General features: G+C 40.2%; 1 protein-coding gene across 3 annotated transcripts; it reads left to right on the top strand.

Moving 5' to 3' along the window:
- Positions 1-16: 16 nt before the first annotated feature.
- CASP3 (caspase 3) lies at positions 17-13,001 on the top strand. Of its 3 annotated transcripts, none has more exons than XM_065633245.1 (8): positions 17-136; positions 4,371-4,523; positions 5,773-5,865; positions 7,632-7,756; positions 8,266-8,394; positions 10,388-10,563; positions 11,086-11,203; positions 12,184-13,001. In XM_065633245.1, exons 3-8 carry the CDS (start codon positions 5,792-5,794, stop codon positions 12,408-12,410), a joined length of 849 nt encoding a protein of 282 aa, XP_065489317.1. In that variant the 5' UTR covers positions 17-136; positions 4,371-4,523; positions 5,773-5,791; the 3' UTR covers positions 12,411-13,001. The 3 variants fall into 3 exon arrangements, with proteins under 3 accessions (XP_065489317.1, XP_065489318.1, XP_065489319.1); XM_065633247.1 differs by lacking the exon at positions 17-136 and adding an exon at positions 3,218-3,791; XM_065633246.1 differs by lacking the exon at positions 4,371-4,523.
- Positions 13,002-13,462: the final 461 nt, after the last annotated feature.

Raw genomic sequence — 13,462 nt, 5'->3', positions numbered from 1 at the left:
GCGGGGCGGAGCCAGAGGGGCCGAGGCGCGGCCGCGGACAGCGGCGGCGCTTCCTCCGCGCCGCGCGGAGCCGAGCGCCCGGGGAGCGCGGCTGGTTGGAGCGCAGCGGCGGCGGAGCGGGCAGGCGGCACAGCCGGTGGGTGGCGGTGGGGGCACCGGGCGCGGCGGCTGGCCGAACAACGCGGCGGGGGGCGGGGTGGGGCTGGCTGGCTGGCTGGCTGGCGCCCGCCCGGCGCCAGGCCGCGGCTCTCCGGCTCGGGTGGGCTCCGGTCCGGCGGGGCTGGCCGCACGGCCTCGCCCGCAGGGAGCGGGCCGAGAGGAGCGGCAGCCTCCGCACGCTCCGGGCCGGGACCCCGGCTGCCCCGGGGCTCCGGCGGGGCGGTGGGTTGCGGGGGGGTTTCTCCCCGGCACGGCGGGAGGAGACCGGCCGCGGGGCGGCCCGGCGCTCCCCCGAGGGAAGAGTAAGGGGGCTCAGTTATTAGTTTTCCAGAAGCTTAAGGCAGAGAGTTTGTTCATTTAAGCCCGTTTTTCTAGAGAAGATGCCTGAACAAAAGCGGGGAGGGGGAACAGCTTTAATTTTAACCTGCTCTCTCGCGTCCCTCCGATAGGCTGTTAACTAAGAGGAAACACAGGGTGGAAAAAAATCAGCATTTGCATCTACCAAAATAAAGCTTTGGAGACAGCGGGTCAAACCTCGCCTAGAAAGGGCTCTGCAGCCAGCCGGCTGCTGACAAAAGGCGAGTGTGCGGGAGCCGGGAGGCGCCGTCCCGGGCGGGGGTCCCGGGGCCGCGGTGCGGCCGCTCGGCTGTGTTGTGCTGGGGCAGGGCGCGCTGCAGCGTGCGCGGGGAGGGGGCTCGTCCGGCGGCTGCTGTGTCCTGCCCCTCGCTGGGATGAAGCTGGAAATCTAGTCTTTTTGCCCTCCAACTTGTAATTCTCTAGCAATCCGCTTCTCGTCGGTTGGTAAATTTGAAAAATAGCACATCATGCCCTTAACGTTACGGGGCCTGCCAAGGCTATTATCTACTGCGGCGGTGATGTGGTTAATAGGTGCAGTCGAATCAACAAGCAAGGCTTCCATCTACCCTCAGAATAATTTCATTTCTTGCTGATTTTGCAGATTAATGCTGGCTAACTAAAAGTCTGTTTGCTTTTGGGAGATCAGAGCGCTAGCCTGGTGTCAGTGCTTTCCAACAACCGCATCCAGACCAGAAGTAGCGTGAAGGGCCCTCAGTATTGGCATGCTTCCAGCAGTAGTAGCAGTATTTAATAGGGAGGTAATGCCACAGAGAAAACATAATGGTATATTTCAGATTTTTTAGTTTTTTCGTACAGTCGGCTTTTATATTTCGTTCTGTTATTAATCAGATAATTATTAGTTATCATTATACATTGTAGAATGGAAAATTCTTAATTTACATGTCTATATTAGTATCACAACGTGCCATGTGTATATTTAATGGACATTAAAATACCTTGTTTGAATGCTTGACATTTTCTCTTGCAGTCATGTGAGGTGGAAAACTGCCCTTTTCTAACCTTTAAGGGCATGTTTTAGGGTACTTATCTCTGTTTTGGACATGTATTTTAATACTGCTACAATTATTGCTTTGTAGCAGCTGACAGATACTGAACATGTGTTGTCTCCTGTGGTTTGCATATTTCAAGATACAGCTGGTAACTAGAGACAATTAAGTTATTTGCTTCCTTCCCTGTCTGAGAAGCTTTGGTACTATTTTTGTCACTATCATTGTTTTGTCTTGTTGGTCCACAATTCAGATAAACACTGCTGTAAAAAGAACCTGATGGTTCTTATGGCAGTGGTGATGTGTAATTATGTGAATTTATTTTCATTAGATCCAGGTAGAATAAGTAAGTTCAGGCTGGAATGGAGTAAAAGCGTTGTTTTATTTATAATTTTCCTATCAAAATGAAAGCATTGGAACAACTACATTTATATAAGGCAAAATACATTATTATTTTTATTGCTATAGGGAGAGAATTTGGTCATTTTTGGTAGCTTGCTGAGCATAGTTTTGGATCTTTTTGAACTACTTCATTTTTTACTACTTAGTACCTGTAAACATCATTGTAGCATCTTTTTTATATCTGCTATTTCTGTCGTATGAGGTTTTTTAAAAATTTCATATTTTTTCAGATAAAATGTTGTAAAATAAGCTTCTTAAAATTTACAGAATATATTCTGCTAGCTTAGAAAAATGCCGTTGCTCATTTCAGCTACTTGGTTTTTTTAAGTTTCCTTACATTTGAAAACTCACTTTACCTAAGCTTTCAGAGAAAATAATATCAAGGAGCAGAATAACATTTTTAAATTAAATTCTTAATGGATTGTCCTGATTTTGTTTCCCCTGTCCCTAACAGCATGAGATCATCCTCTACAGGGAAATATGTATTCTGCTTGACAGAACATGACATCATTGCATTACCTAAACTAAGATGAGGCAATTCTTAGCCTGTTAGAATCAGCACTGCTCTCTAGAGAGCGTTGCTGTTACCCTGACGGGTGCTTTAAAGCAGAAAACATACTGCTGATGAAAATGTGCGTTTGAGTGCCTAGCAACAAAACAGATATCTGTTTGTGGATGTCTTTTGATCTATAAAGAAGTGCAGGTGACTTGGTGCATTGAAGTGCTCAGAAATTGATGGAAATTAAAGGCGAGTTACAGATTCTACTCTGAAGATAAAGCATGCGTTTTTTAAATACCTAACATATAATATTCCATTTTTCTTCACTATCTCTGTAGCTTCTATAAAGACTCTGACAAGCTCCAGTCGTGATGCAGTAGAATGCAGTTTGCCCTAACACTTCATTAAACAATTGAAACTGGAGGCTGTGAGCTAGGTTTGCAAAGGCTTTAGTAAGAAATATTTTTACGGTATTACAAAATCTATTTTACATTTTTCAGAAACAAAGTACTGTAGCTCATTCTAATCATAGGTTTTGCTAGCTACTTCTTCAAATTTCATTCTTTCTTTGGCATTGGATCAAGGAAAGCAGTTTTAAGGTTGCAAAAGGTCAAGGAGGTAAGTCTTAATTTAAGGTCACTTAAACGTTGAAGGTGTTTTTTACTGTTTGCAGCATGCTTTAGAATTCATGTTATAAGAAGCATTCAGTGGTCTAGTCCGTTTGGTCTCCAGTTTGCCTACTTAAGTCTGCTGCTGTTCACCAGTGTTACTCCTACCAGTTTACCAAAACCGGTCCCTAATGGGATGCAACAGTTTGGTTGGAGCACACCTGACGTGAACCCAAGGCAGCTGCATGACCCACTTACCCTCCCTAATGATTCCAGGGTCTCATCTGTTGGCCAGAGAGTTGTTTGTTAGCTTTCCCTATAGTTTAGCAGAGTCTTTAAGTAGTTATTGGTAGCCCAGGCTGGCTCATATGGTAGACAGGAGGTGACCACAGCTCATGTAGGCACATATTTACTGGTGTACATTGGCTGATTCAGGTACTTGCCGCACCAGCCCTGCAGATCTTCCCAATGCCAGAGAGCTGAGATCAACACCTGGGCGTTTAGCAGAAGCTGAATCCCATGCCGACATGGCCACACTGCTCTCAGTACACCTGCTGACTAGTTTTGATAATGGAGTTGGTACGTGATACTCTGCTTTTTTTAGATGGTGTGGCTCTTCATTACTGTTGACAGACAAAGAACAAACAAGGAAGAAAGTTAACCTTTTCCCTGTTTCTCCTGTTCATCCCAGCCACAGTGAAAGGTTTGGGTTGTGCTTCTTCTGAAGAAGGAACAGCATGAGTTGCATCAGAATTGTGGGTCAGTCTGGTTGATGTTTTCCTACAAAATAAAGTTTTGTTCAAAAGTGTCAGGCTGAGAGCTCAGGAAAACTGGGAACCAGTCAAGGATGGTTGTGGTAGGAACAGTGTTGAAAGAGCCTCCTTGAGGCTGGAGCAGAGGAACTTGTAGCATTCTTGTCAATGAAATCCATCTTTTCCTCTTCCCAGGGGTCTGGGATCTGCTTTTCAGTTGCAACTGGGTGAACACACCAGTAGTCCCTCCCGACTGGACTTTGTCATCAGTGCTGATGCTCCCTGCCCAATGAGAGGGCAGAAGGTTGGATCGCTGTTGTGCCACAGATCTTAGGCACTTGAGTTACCCTTTGGAAGTGCTTGCCTTTTTTCACATAGGGAACTTTTAAGGGATTAGACTTTGAAGTTAGGATGAATGAATCCAGATCATGGTGCTAGGCAGGCGAGCTCAGCATTGTAGGTGTAGTTCCTGCCCCGTGATACTCTTTTTAAAGTAAATTTCTAAATTATAAAGCAATAATGTATTTTAGAAACCTCATTTCTAAGATATTGAGTTTATTTGATACTTTGGGGATTCGGTTTTCAGGAAATCTCCCGTGTGATGCTAATTTATGTGATACAGTCCTCAAGTCTGGAATAATTTTGTGAGCAAGAAGGTTTCTTAATTACCTCAGTGCTCCAAGATATAAAGAAATAATATTCAGAGCAACCCTGAAATTCTTCTGAAGTCACTAAAAATGTAAGTAAATGTCTTTCAAGAAACAAGGAAAGAAAGAGGGTTAGTGTTTCTGATTAGTGTTTCTGGTGTGTCAGTGATTGTTACCACAGAAAATGGATGTTAACGGTGTACTAGCTGGAGCATAGATATGAAATTACAAAACAATTTAATAGTAGTATGATGGCATAAGATGGCAAATATAGTTTGCCATCAAATAACCTAAACCTTAAATAAGAATCTTCTTCGTATCTGACCAGCAAATCTCACTACTTAGTCTGGTTATTTATACATCTGTATTTACCATAAATATATCTGCTAAGCAAGTTTCTTTCAAATTCTTGCCTTATAGTGCCTTGTTTGTTTCTTGAGGTCTAAGCATTTATTCCTTTGTCCTATCTGGCAATTAAACTTTATGATGCTTAATCCTTTTCTGAATCGTGAGTTAAAGGTAACTTGTGGTAATGTGCTCTGTGAGTACACACAGAGTAATTGAGAGGGAGGTTTATTGCTTCTGGCTTAGCATGTCATTCATCATTTCTTGTCCTGTGTTCGAATAGCAGCTTACAGCATAGGGTTCATTTCATCAACTACTGAAAGTTATATTGTTGTGTTTTTATGTTATTTATATTGCAGTTGCCTTCACATACACCAAGTAGGACTGGCTGCAGTGCTGTTTCATTTGAAATGGAATGCAGAAAAAATATTTGTTTCTCAAAATACCATGACACAAAATCTAATCTTCTGTGTTAGTCTTTGCACACATCCCACAACTTCTGTTGCTTGGGTTTGGATCTCAATTTCTGTCTTACCGAAATGGAACGATCTATATATGGCACAATATTCATAAGACTAAAATGTTACTAATGCATTTAGGGACATTATAATATTTTAATGATTGTTTTCACTTTGTTTGTCTGTTATCCTGCTTTTTGGAGACATTTTCAATCATTTGGTCATAGGGATCTGCAGGCTGTTTTTCCCACAACTGTTTTAGCATGCAATAATTTAGAGAAATATCTCGTATTCTTCTTTCAAATATAAGATATATAGGGTTTACTCAGAAATGCTAATTTTTATCCACTAATAGTCCTAAGCTAAAGTTATTTTGGGTGAATAACCCATTTTAGCATTCCTGTTTTCTCTATAAATTTAAAAATTGCTCTCTGGTTGTGTAAGGTTTTAAGGCAGCCTAACAAAAACGAAGCAATCTGAAGATATTATCTCATATGAAAATTAACTGTAATATATTCTGGTTTATTGTGTTTTCAAGCTGATAATTGGGAGCCATAATGGCGGACACAGGAGATGGACCGCATTCGGGGCAAGATCTGACCGATGCAAAATCTATTCCTGGTTTCAAAGGGTAAGTGAGGTACTTTTGGCTTAAGCCTTCAATTTAAGTCTTGAGGAATCTTGTGCTGTAACAGGAGGTGAGAGCCACAGAAGAAATACTGCTAAAAGGAAAAGATTCAATTACGGTAATTTGTAATAATCATAAACAACTGTTAGAGTTGTTATACTGACTTTGAAAATATAGTCTCTGACGGAACAGGCCATGCGTATGTACAAGGAACTAAAAAGCAAAGCACTTGAGGTGCAGTTAGACTTGGCTTAACAGTATTTTCAGGTGGTTAGCTGTCCTTCCGAAGAAGCTTTCCTGTCTCACCCTGGGCTAAATGTTCACCCGTTTCCTTTAACTGCTCCTAGAGCTCACCCGAAGCTGTGGCAGTCGCTTCAGCTGCTTGAGCTGACCTGCTGCAGAGTTACACGTGCAGAAGCACAAGTGCGAGCGGAACTTAGAGGGGTGGAAGGGAGGAAACACAGGCCTGTTCTTCCTAGTGCCAGCTAGTTGTTATGCTGGTATAATGCTATCATCAATTGCGGTCTCCCCAGGAACTGTTTTTGAAGTCGTTCTTTTTAGTATTTCAGTGCAAATTAAATTTAAGAGAATTACAGACCTTTTATTTGTAGGATATAATATGATAGTGGGCCCCAGGCTTGTAACCACTTTGTCATATGCTTAAATAACAAAATCCACACCGACTTCAGCATATATTGACTGAGTAAAATTTATAGCGGTTTCAGGATCATGAGTGGTGGTGTAGTTGGTGTGCATGTAAAGGCAGAATTACAGCTGCGTATAGTGTCGTGGTACTTTTCTAGATTTTTAATGTTTACTTGTGAAAATTGAATGTAACAGGACTTTTGATTAGAATCCTGAATAGATTTGCACTCTGAGCAGTTCTCATCTCCAGGTACATAGCTTTCAAGAGATGATAGTAAAAAAACCAACTGATTGCTTGACGTAATCGTCGGTTTCCTTAAACTAATTTTTATGTTCTCCTGTGCAGAGGCATTATCATTTTGGACGTGGTCTTCCATGATTCTGTAAATTTTAAGGTTATTACAAGTTGCACAGGAGATTACTACAAATACAACTGACTCTCTTTCTTTTTTTTAATTATTTGTGTATGTGCACATTTTACCAAACTTGAAACAAAGCTTTTTTTGGGGGAGCATAACTATACAAAGCAGTTTTATTTATTTTAATCTGTGGGAAATACAGTTTTCATTAGTCTTAAATCACATGTACCAACTGACTTCACAGACATAACTTAGAATCATAGAATGGTTTGGGTTGGAAGGGACCTTAAAGATCATGGAGTTCCAACCCCCCTGCCATGGGCAGGGCCTATTTGCACCGAATTTGGTTTCTCAAAGCCCTGTCCAACCTGGCCTTATATTCAGTTTTTCATCTGACAATACCTCAAAGTCCTTCTCCTCAGGGCTGCTCTCAATCTGTTCTCCACCCAGCCTGTCTTTGTGTTTGGGATTGCCCTGACCCAAGTGCAGGACCTTGCGCTTGGCCTTGTTGAGCTTCATGATGTTCCCACAGGCCCACCTCTAGCCTGTCAAGGTCCCTCTGGATGGCATCCCTTTGCTGTAGAGTATCAACCACACCACTCAGCTTGGTGCCATCAGCAGACTTGCTCAAGGAACTTCTAGGGAACAAGTAGCAAACCTCACCAGTTTCATTGGTTTTTAAAATAACCTTGTTTCATTATTATTTTGAAAGTAGAGAAGAGAGGTCAGAAATTGACACTTAAAGTTTGTCTCATTTCTATACAGAAAGAACCTACCTGCCAGCAAGTCTATGGACTCTGGAATTCTGCCAGACTACAGTTACAGAATGGATTATCCAGAGATGGGGGAATGTGTAATAATAAACAATAAGAACTTCCACAGACAGACTGGTACCACTTTCAAATTTTTACGTTTTTTCCTTAATTCAGGTAAATTAGTGGCATGTATTATTCTTCAAAATTAAATATGCAGACTTATTTTGATTGCAATCTAAAATTAAACGGTTTGGATGAGTGCGATTCGTTTCTGTGCATTCTTCCAAATACGCATACAGGAAACACATTATGGTGCAGCGGTAATGGGGAGGAAAAATTGATGGGAAATAAAAGTCTGTCTTACCTTTTAGTTGTGACTTTAATTTTGTAAATAAAATCATTTTCTTTGTCTTTCTATAGAAAGGTAGTTATAAAAATGAGTAATAGACAAATCTACAACATAGGTACAGAGAAAAGGAGATTATGTTCATGTATAACAGTGCAATGTTTTTTCTGTTACAATGGATCTGGAAAAATGGAGTAATATTCCAGACTTATACAGGTATAAGTGAGAAAATAATTTGGCTCAATCAGACCATGCTATCTGTATCGTATAAATTATAATACGTTTCTCCTATGTATAGGGATGTTACCGCGTTCGGGTACAGATGCGGATGCTGCAAGTGTCAGAGAAGTTTTTATGAAGTTGGGATATAAAATAAAGATTAACAATGATCTTTCATGTGGGGACATTTTTAAACTATTGAAAAATGGTAAGTAATAATATGTTCAGTGTGTGTATTAAATTGACAACTGTTTCCAAATACATCTCTAGCCCTCAAATCTCTTCTTCCGTGGTTCTTTTAGGTGATATTTCACACCTACTGGTGGTTTATTGCTAAGGATGACACATACATCATAGTTTCTATGTTTATTCATCTTTGCTGTCTCTCCATCTTTTGTGCCATGACTGTTGTCTCCATACTCTTTCTCATCTTCTAAAGAAGGCTGGAAAAAAGGCTAAAACTTAAATGCAGACTGATTTATATTCTGACCCTGGGATCACTGAAGCTCTGTGAGTTGGAAAGAAACCTGCTTAATTGGGTAGCGGGATCCCGTGCTATATACTTAGTGATTTGGCCCAAGAGGTGTTCTGATCCTAGGGGTGTTCTGATCGAGGGACCAGAACTGCAGGTGGGTGGACCGAATTACTCTTTCAGTGAAACCGCTCGTGTTTTGTTCAACTTGTGAAACAAAACACTCTTCTGTCAAGTGAGGGCTTTATGCTGCTGGTGGTGTTAGCCCTGCTTTGTTTGAACTTGGCTACCTCTGGGCCGGTAAATTAAAGGGTGCCTGGAGCTATCTGTAGCCCTGGAACATGGTCTATTCTAATTAGCCGTTGGGAGGTTCTCTGCCATGACTGTGGCTTATGCCTACTAGCACTCCCCCAGGCTGTTCCAGGTCACAGTTCAACAGTAAAAGTGTTTCAGGGATTATTCCCAACAGCCAGTTAGCCCGCAGCAATCCTGATTTGCTTTGTTGATGGTTTTTTAAATATGTTTGCTATGATAGATGTAGGTTCTGTAATACCAATTAATGTTTATGTCAGAGAACACTCCCAGATGTAGTTAATCTATTAGTACAGTTGCAGCCTGTAGCTGAAAGTGGAAAGTCAGATTCTCTGACTCAAGGCCTCTGTCTTACCTGTGCTGTAAGGCCTCCAAATAGATGGCGTAAACTACACACTGCAGCCTAACTGGAGATTCCCAAAAAATAGCCCTTCCTGACTCTTCTAGATGCAGGGCTTGTCCATAGATTATAGAAATGCCTTAGTATGCATTGCTTTAGAAAAATCTAAATAGTTCATTTTTTCCAGAATAGAAATTAAATGTTTTGGCAAGGTCTAAACAGAACACTTCAGGTTTTAGAACCGTTATAGTTTTCATCTACAAACTCTTGCATCTTCTTGAGTTTACCACTCAGAATTCCTTTTGGATGTTTTAAACCATGTTTGTATCTTTTCATGTATTTAAAAGAATCATCTTGGTCCTCAATTGCAGTCCCCACAATGTCAGGCAACAAAAGACATCGAAGAATATCTGTTCTATGCTCTTTGCATACCACAAGATGGAAAAAATCCTGTAAATCTGCAAACACTTGATATCAAGCTTATATGTCTTTAAATACAAAATTCAGAGGCTTGAAAAATTTTAAACACAAAATTCAGAGGCTTGAAAATTTTTTCTGGACCTTGCTAAAGGGCAAGAGTGAGAGAGAGAGGGTAATGCTAGTACCTAGGTCCTTGCAGCAGCAACAGCTTTCATACTGCATTCAGTTCCCATGTAATCCAAGTAGCTGAAGCCTCTGAATGGAGAGGTCAGACTTCCTCATCCTTTCTCAAAACTCAGAACTTCCCATCAGTGTGATCCCAGCTCATGAGACTGACCATTACTGCATGAGCAAGGTGTACTGTTCAGACTTTGAGACACTGTCAGAACACCCGCTTTGTCTCCTTGTGGTGCTCCTGGCCCAGTTCTGTGGCTGTGTCTTAGAACAGGTGTGGTTGGCCTTTAATTTGGGGTTTTCTGTGTCCAACCTCGTGACGTAAAATAGGCTGGCTCCTTTTGTTCAGAAGTGAAAACTGGTTGGAGGTTTCCAAACATGGGAATTAGTTCTTAAAGACTTCTGTCGCATAGGCAGCATCAAATGTTCGAAGCTTTTAGTGAATGCAGGAAGTTAAGATAATTCTCTTTTTTTTCTTTCAAGTTTCTGAAGAAGATCACAGCAAGCGAAGCAGCTTTGTTTGCGTGTTGCTAAGCCATGGTGATGAAGGATTAATCTATGGTACAGATGGCCCTCTTGAACTGAAAGCACTAACAAGCCTTTTCAGAGGTGACAGGTGCAGAAGTTTAGCAGGAAAACCCAAGCTCTTTTTCATTCAGGTGATGTACAGCTAAACAATGATCATCAAATCAGCTGCATACTTTAAAAGAATTGTTTCACATTATTTATTAGTGCAAAAAAATTGTTTCTAAAATGGATTTAAATGGAATTACTTTCAGAATAAGATTCTCTTCAGGCCTAGAAGGGGCACAGTCTGCCATATTAGGTAGGCAATATTTGTAACAGCTGAGATTACTTAATCCATACAACTAAGGTAAGGCCAAATCTTTCTGAACACTAGCCAGTAGTTCAGTGGGTTTCTGAATGCGCTTTTGAATGAATATCTGTCTTAACCAAACTGTGTAGTTAATTTAAATAAATGCTACTTACTTTTCTTCTGAGTCTAATGGAAATGTGACACATAAATTCTTGTTATTTTTGTAGGGTTTTTTTAATTGAGATGTTACTGTCTTTAAAACTGGAAAACAACAACCAACCAAACAACAACAATATTCTGATCATGATTGCTGCCTTTGTTTCTCATTTTTAATTTTATTTTCCATTCTTCTTTCCATCAATAGGCTTGTAGAGGGACAGAATTAGATTCTGGTATTGAGGCGGACAGTGGATCAGAAGAAACAATGTGTCAAAAAATACCGGTAGAAGCAGACTTCCTCTATGCCTATTCTACAGCTCCAGGTGAGAGACTGGCAAAGAAATTTTAGTTTCTGAAATTATATCTATATATCAGCTTGTATTGATACCGTAAATGACGATTTGCAGTTGTATCCAGTCAGTAGCTGACAACTTCATTTGTTCTCTTTCATGGAAATATGAATTTTCTTCTCTCAATCTTTTTTTCTCCCTGGTTTGATTTCCTTTTGAGGTAGTTGCTGCTCTTAGTTCCCACCAAAAAAACCCAAACAAACAACCAAACAAACAACCACCACAAAAAACCCCACCCAAACAAACAAAACAAAACAAAAAACCCACAACAACCTTGAATATACATCTTTCTCACTTGCAAACCCTCAAGTGTTCATCTGCTGTAAATTCAGTTAATCTGAGTTCTGCTAATATTTACAGCAGGAAATAAAAAGTATTCTTAGTTCTGAGAGAACAGAACAATCTGATATCTGCAGATGCGTGTACAGAAATGGTGATAAATGCCAGCATGTTATTTGGCTGTCACCTCTATTTTGATTGTGTTCCTAAGCAAAATCAGCAGCGGCAGAGCCCTTAGTGTGCTCTTTACATTATCAGCCAGCAGGAATAGGCTCCAGTCTTTAATTCATGCATGTAGTCCTGAAGATAGCAACTCTGAAATCCATTTTGCATCTTGGCTTCATCTGTACTGTCACCTCTTCTTCGTATGTGTGTATTCTATAAAGTAATAGTAAATTATTAGTAGCTAAGACCGCTGCAGCAGAAGATAGTTTTCCTGTCTTTTGATTTTCTGCCTACTTAAGGTTTTCTTAGATTAGAAGAAATGAGAGGATTAGAAAAATCTTTCCAGTTGGAATTTGGGGAGATTATAAAATCTAAACTACTTTGGTTAGTGGGTTTGAGTTTGTATTTTAAACACTGCTACTGGAAACAATGCATTGTTCTGGTAATCTATGCTGTCCTGTACCAGCAGTTGCTCTGCCTGATCAGTTTGGTGTGTCTCTCTTCCGCAGGCTATTACTCCTGGAGGAATTCAGCTGAAGGCTCCTGGTTTATTCAGTCACTGTGTAAAATGCTGAAGGAACATGCAAGGAAACTTGAACTCATGCAGATTTTAACTCGTGTAAATCGCAGAGTGGCAGAATATGAGTCTTGCTCGACTCGACAGGATTTTAATGCAAAGAAACAGATTCCGTGCATTGTCTCTATGCTCACCAAAGAATTTTACTTCCCTTGCTAAAAGAATTTCACGTTGTAATTTTTCAGTTCATGTTTTATCTGTAATTTATACACAATGTTTGTATGGAATACCACTTTTAAATCTGAATTACTGTTCACTACTTCGTGTGGCATAATGAACTATCTCAAAGTTAGATATGTCAGTTATTAGAAGTAAAACACAGTATGGCTATGTTAGAAATGCAAACTTGAGTACTTTCAAATTTGCCAGAGCTTCAGCTAATGCTCTAGTAGCTTGAAAACTTAGGAAGAAGAGACTGAAGAAAGGTCAGATCACTTATCAAATCTATTTGGTGCTACATTTCACTTTCTTGAAGGGGCAGAGAAAAGAAACAGTTATTGTAAATAGTTTGGTTTCCTATCTTTGTCAATAGGAAGAAGATTCAGAATGTGTTATGTTTACTAATAATGGTAATATGACAGTAACGTAGTCATACATTTCTTCTTAACCCAGATTTAAGAACTCAAGTTATAAACTAACCTAAACTGGTTTTTATAACTTAGGGCATAAACTGTGGGAAACAACCATTGAATTTTTTACAGAAAATTAGGAACCGTATTTAGAATAAAGTAAATTTTTTTCCTTTAATAACTTTTTGTATGTTGCAATTATATTAAACACGGAAGCTATTTCAAAATAAATTTTGTATTCCTGACCCTGAAGCTGAGTGACTGAGGGACCAGTCTTCCAAAACTACTTCTTCTGCAGCTCCCAAAGGGAGGAGCTGTTGAGACGTATTTTGGGCCATAAGAATCAGTGCGGAAGGAAGTCTACATTTGGCATAGTCTGCTTTCCTCTCTTTGGCCATGGAGTGGGTTTGCTCTGTGCTGTGTGTGTACCACATTTAATCTGTGTGGAAGCCTAGATTTGTGGTACTGGAGAAATTTAACTTCTGAAGCCTAATATCGATTGAATTAATTCCAAGCTTTTAGCTAAAATATATTAACAAAAGGTATATTTATCTCTCTTGACTCTAAATTTTGTGGAGCAGGCTTTTACAAAATTGTAAAACATTTTTATTGACGTTTCAGTTTGTGGCAGTCTTATTGAGA

This window comes from Caloenas nicobarica, chromosome 4, assembly GCF_036013445.1.
Source record: "Caloenas nicobarica isolate bCalNic1 chromosome 4, bCalNic1.hap1, whole genome shotgun sequence".
Taxonomy (NCBI): Eukaryota; Metazoa; Chordata; class Aves; order Columbiformes; family Columbidae; genus Caloenas; species Caloenas nicobarica.
This window is presented reverse-complemented; position numbering and strand designations above follow the sequence as displayed.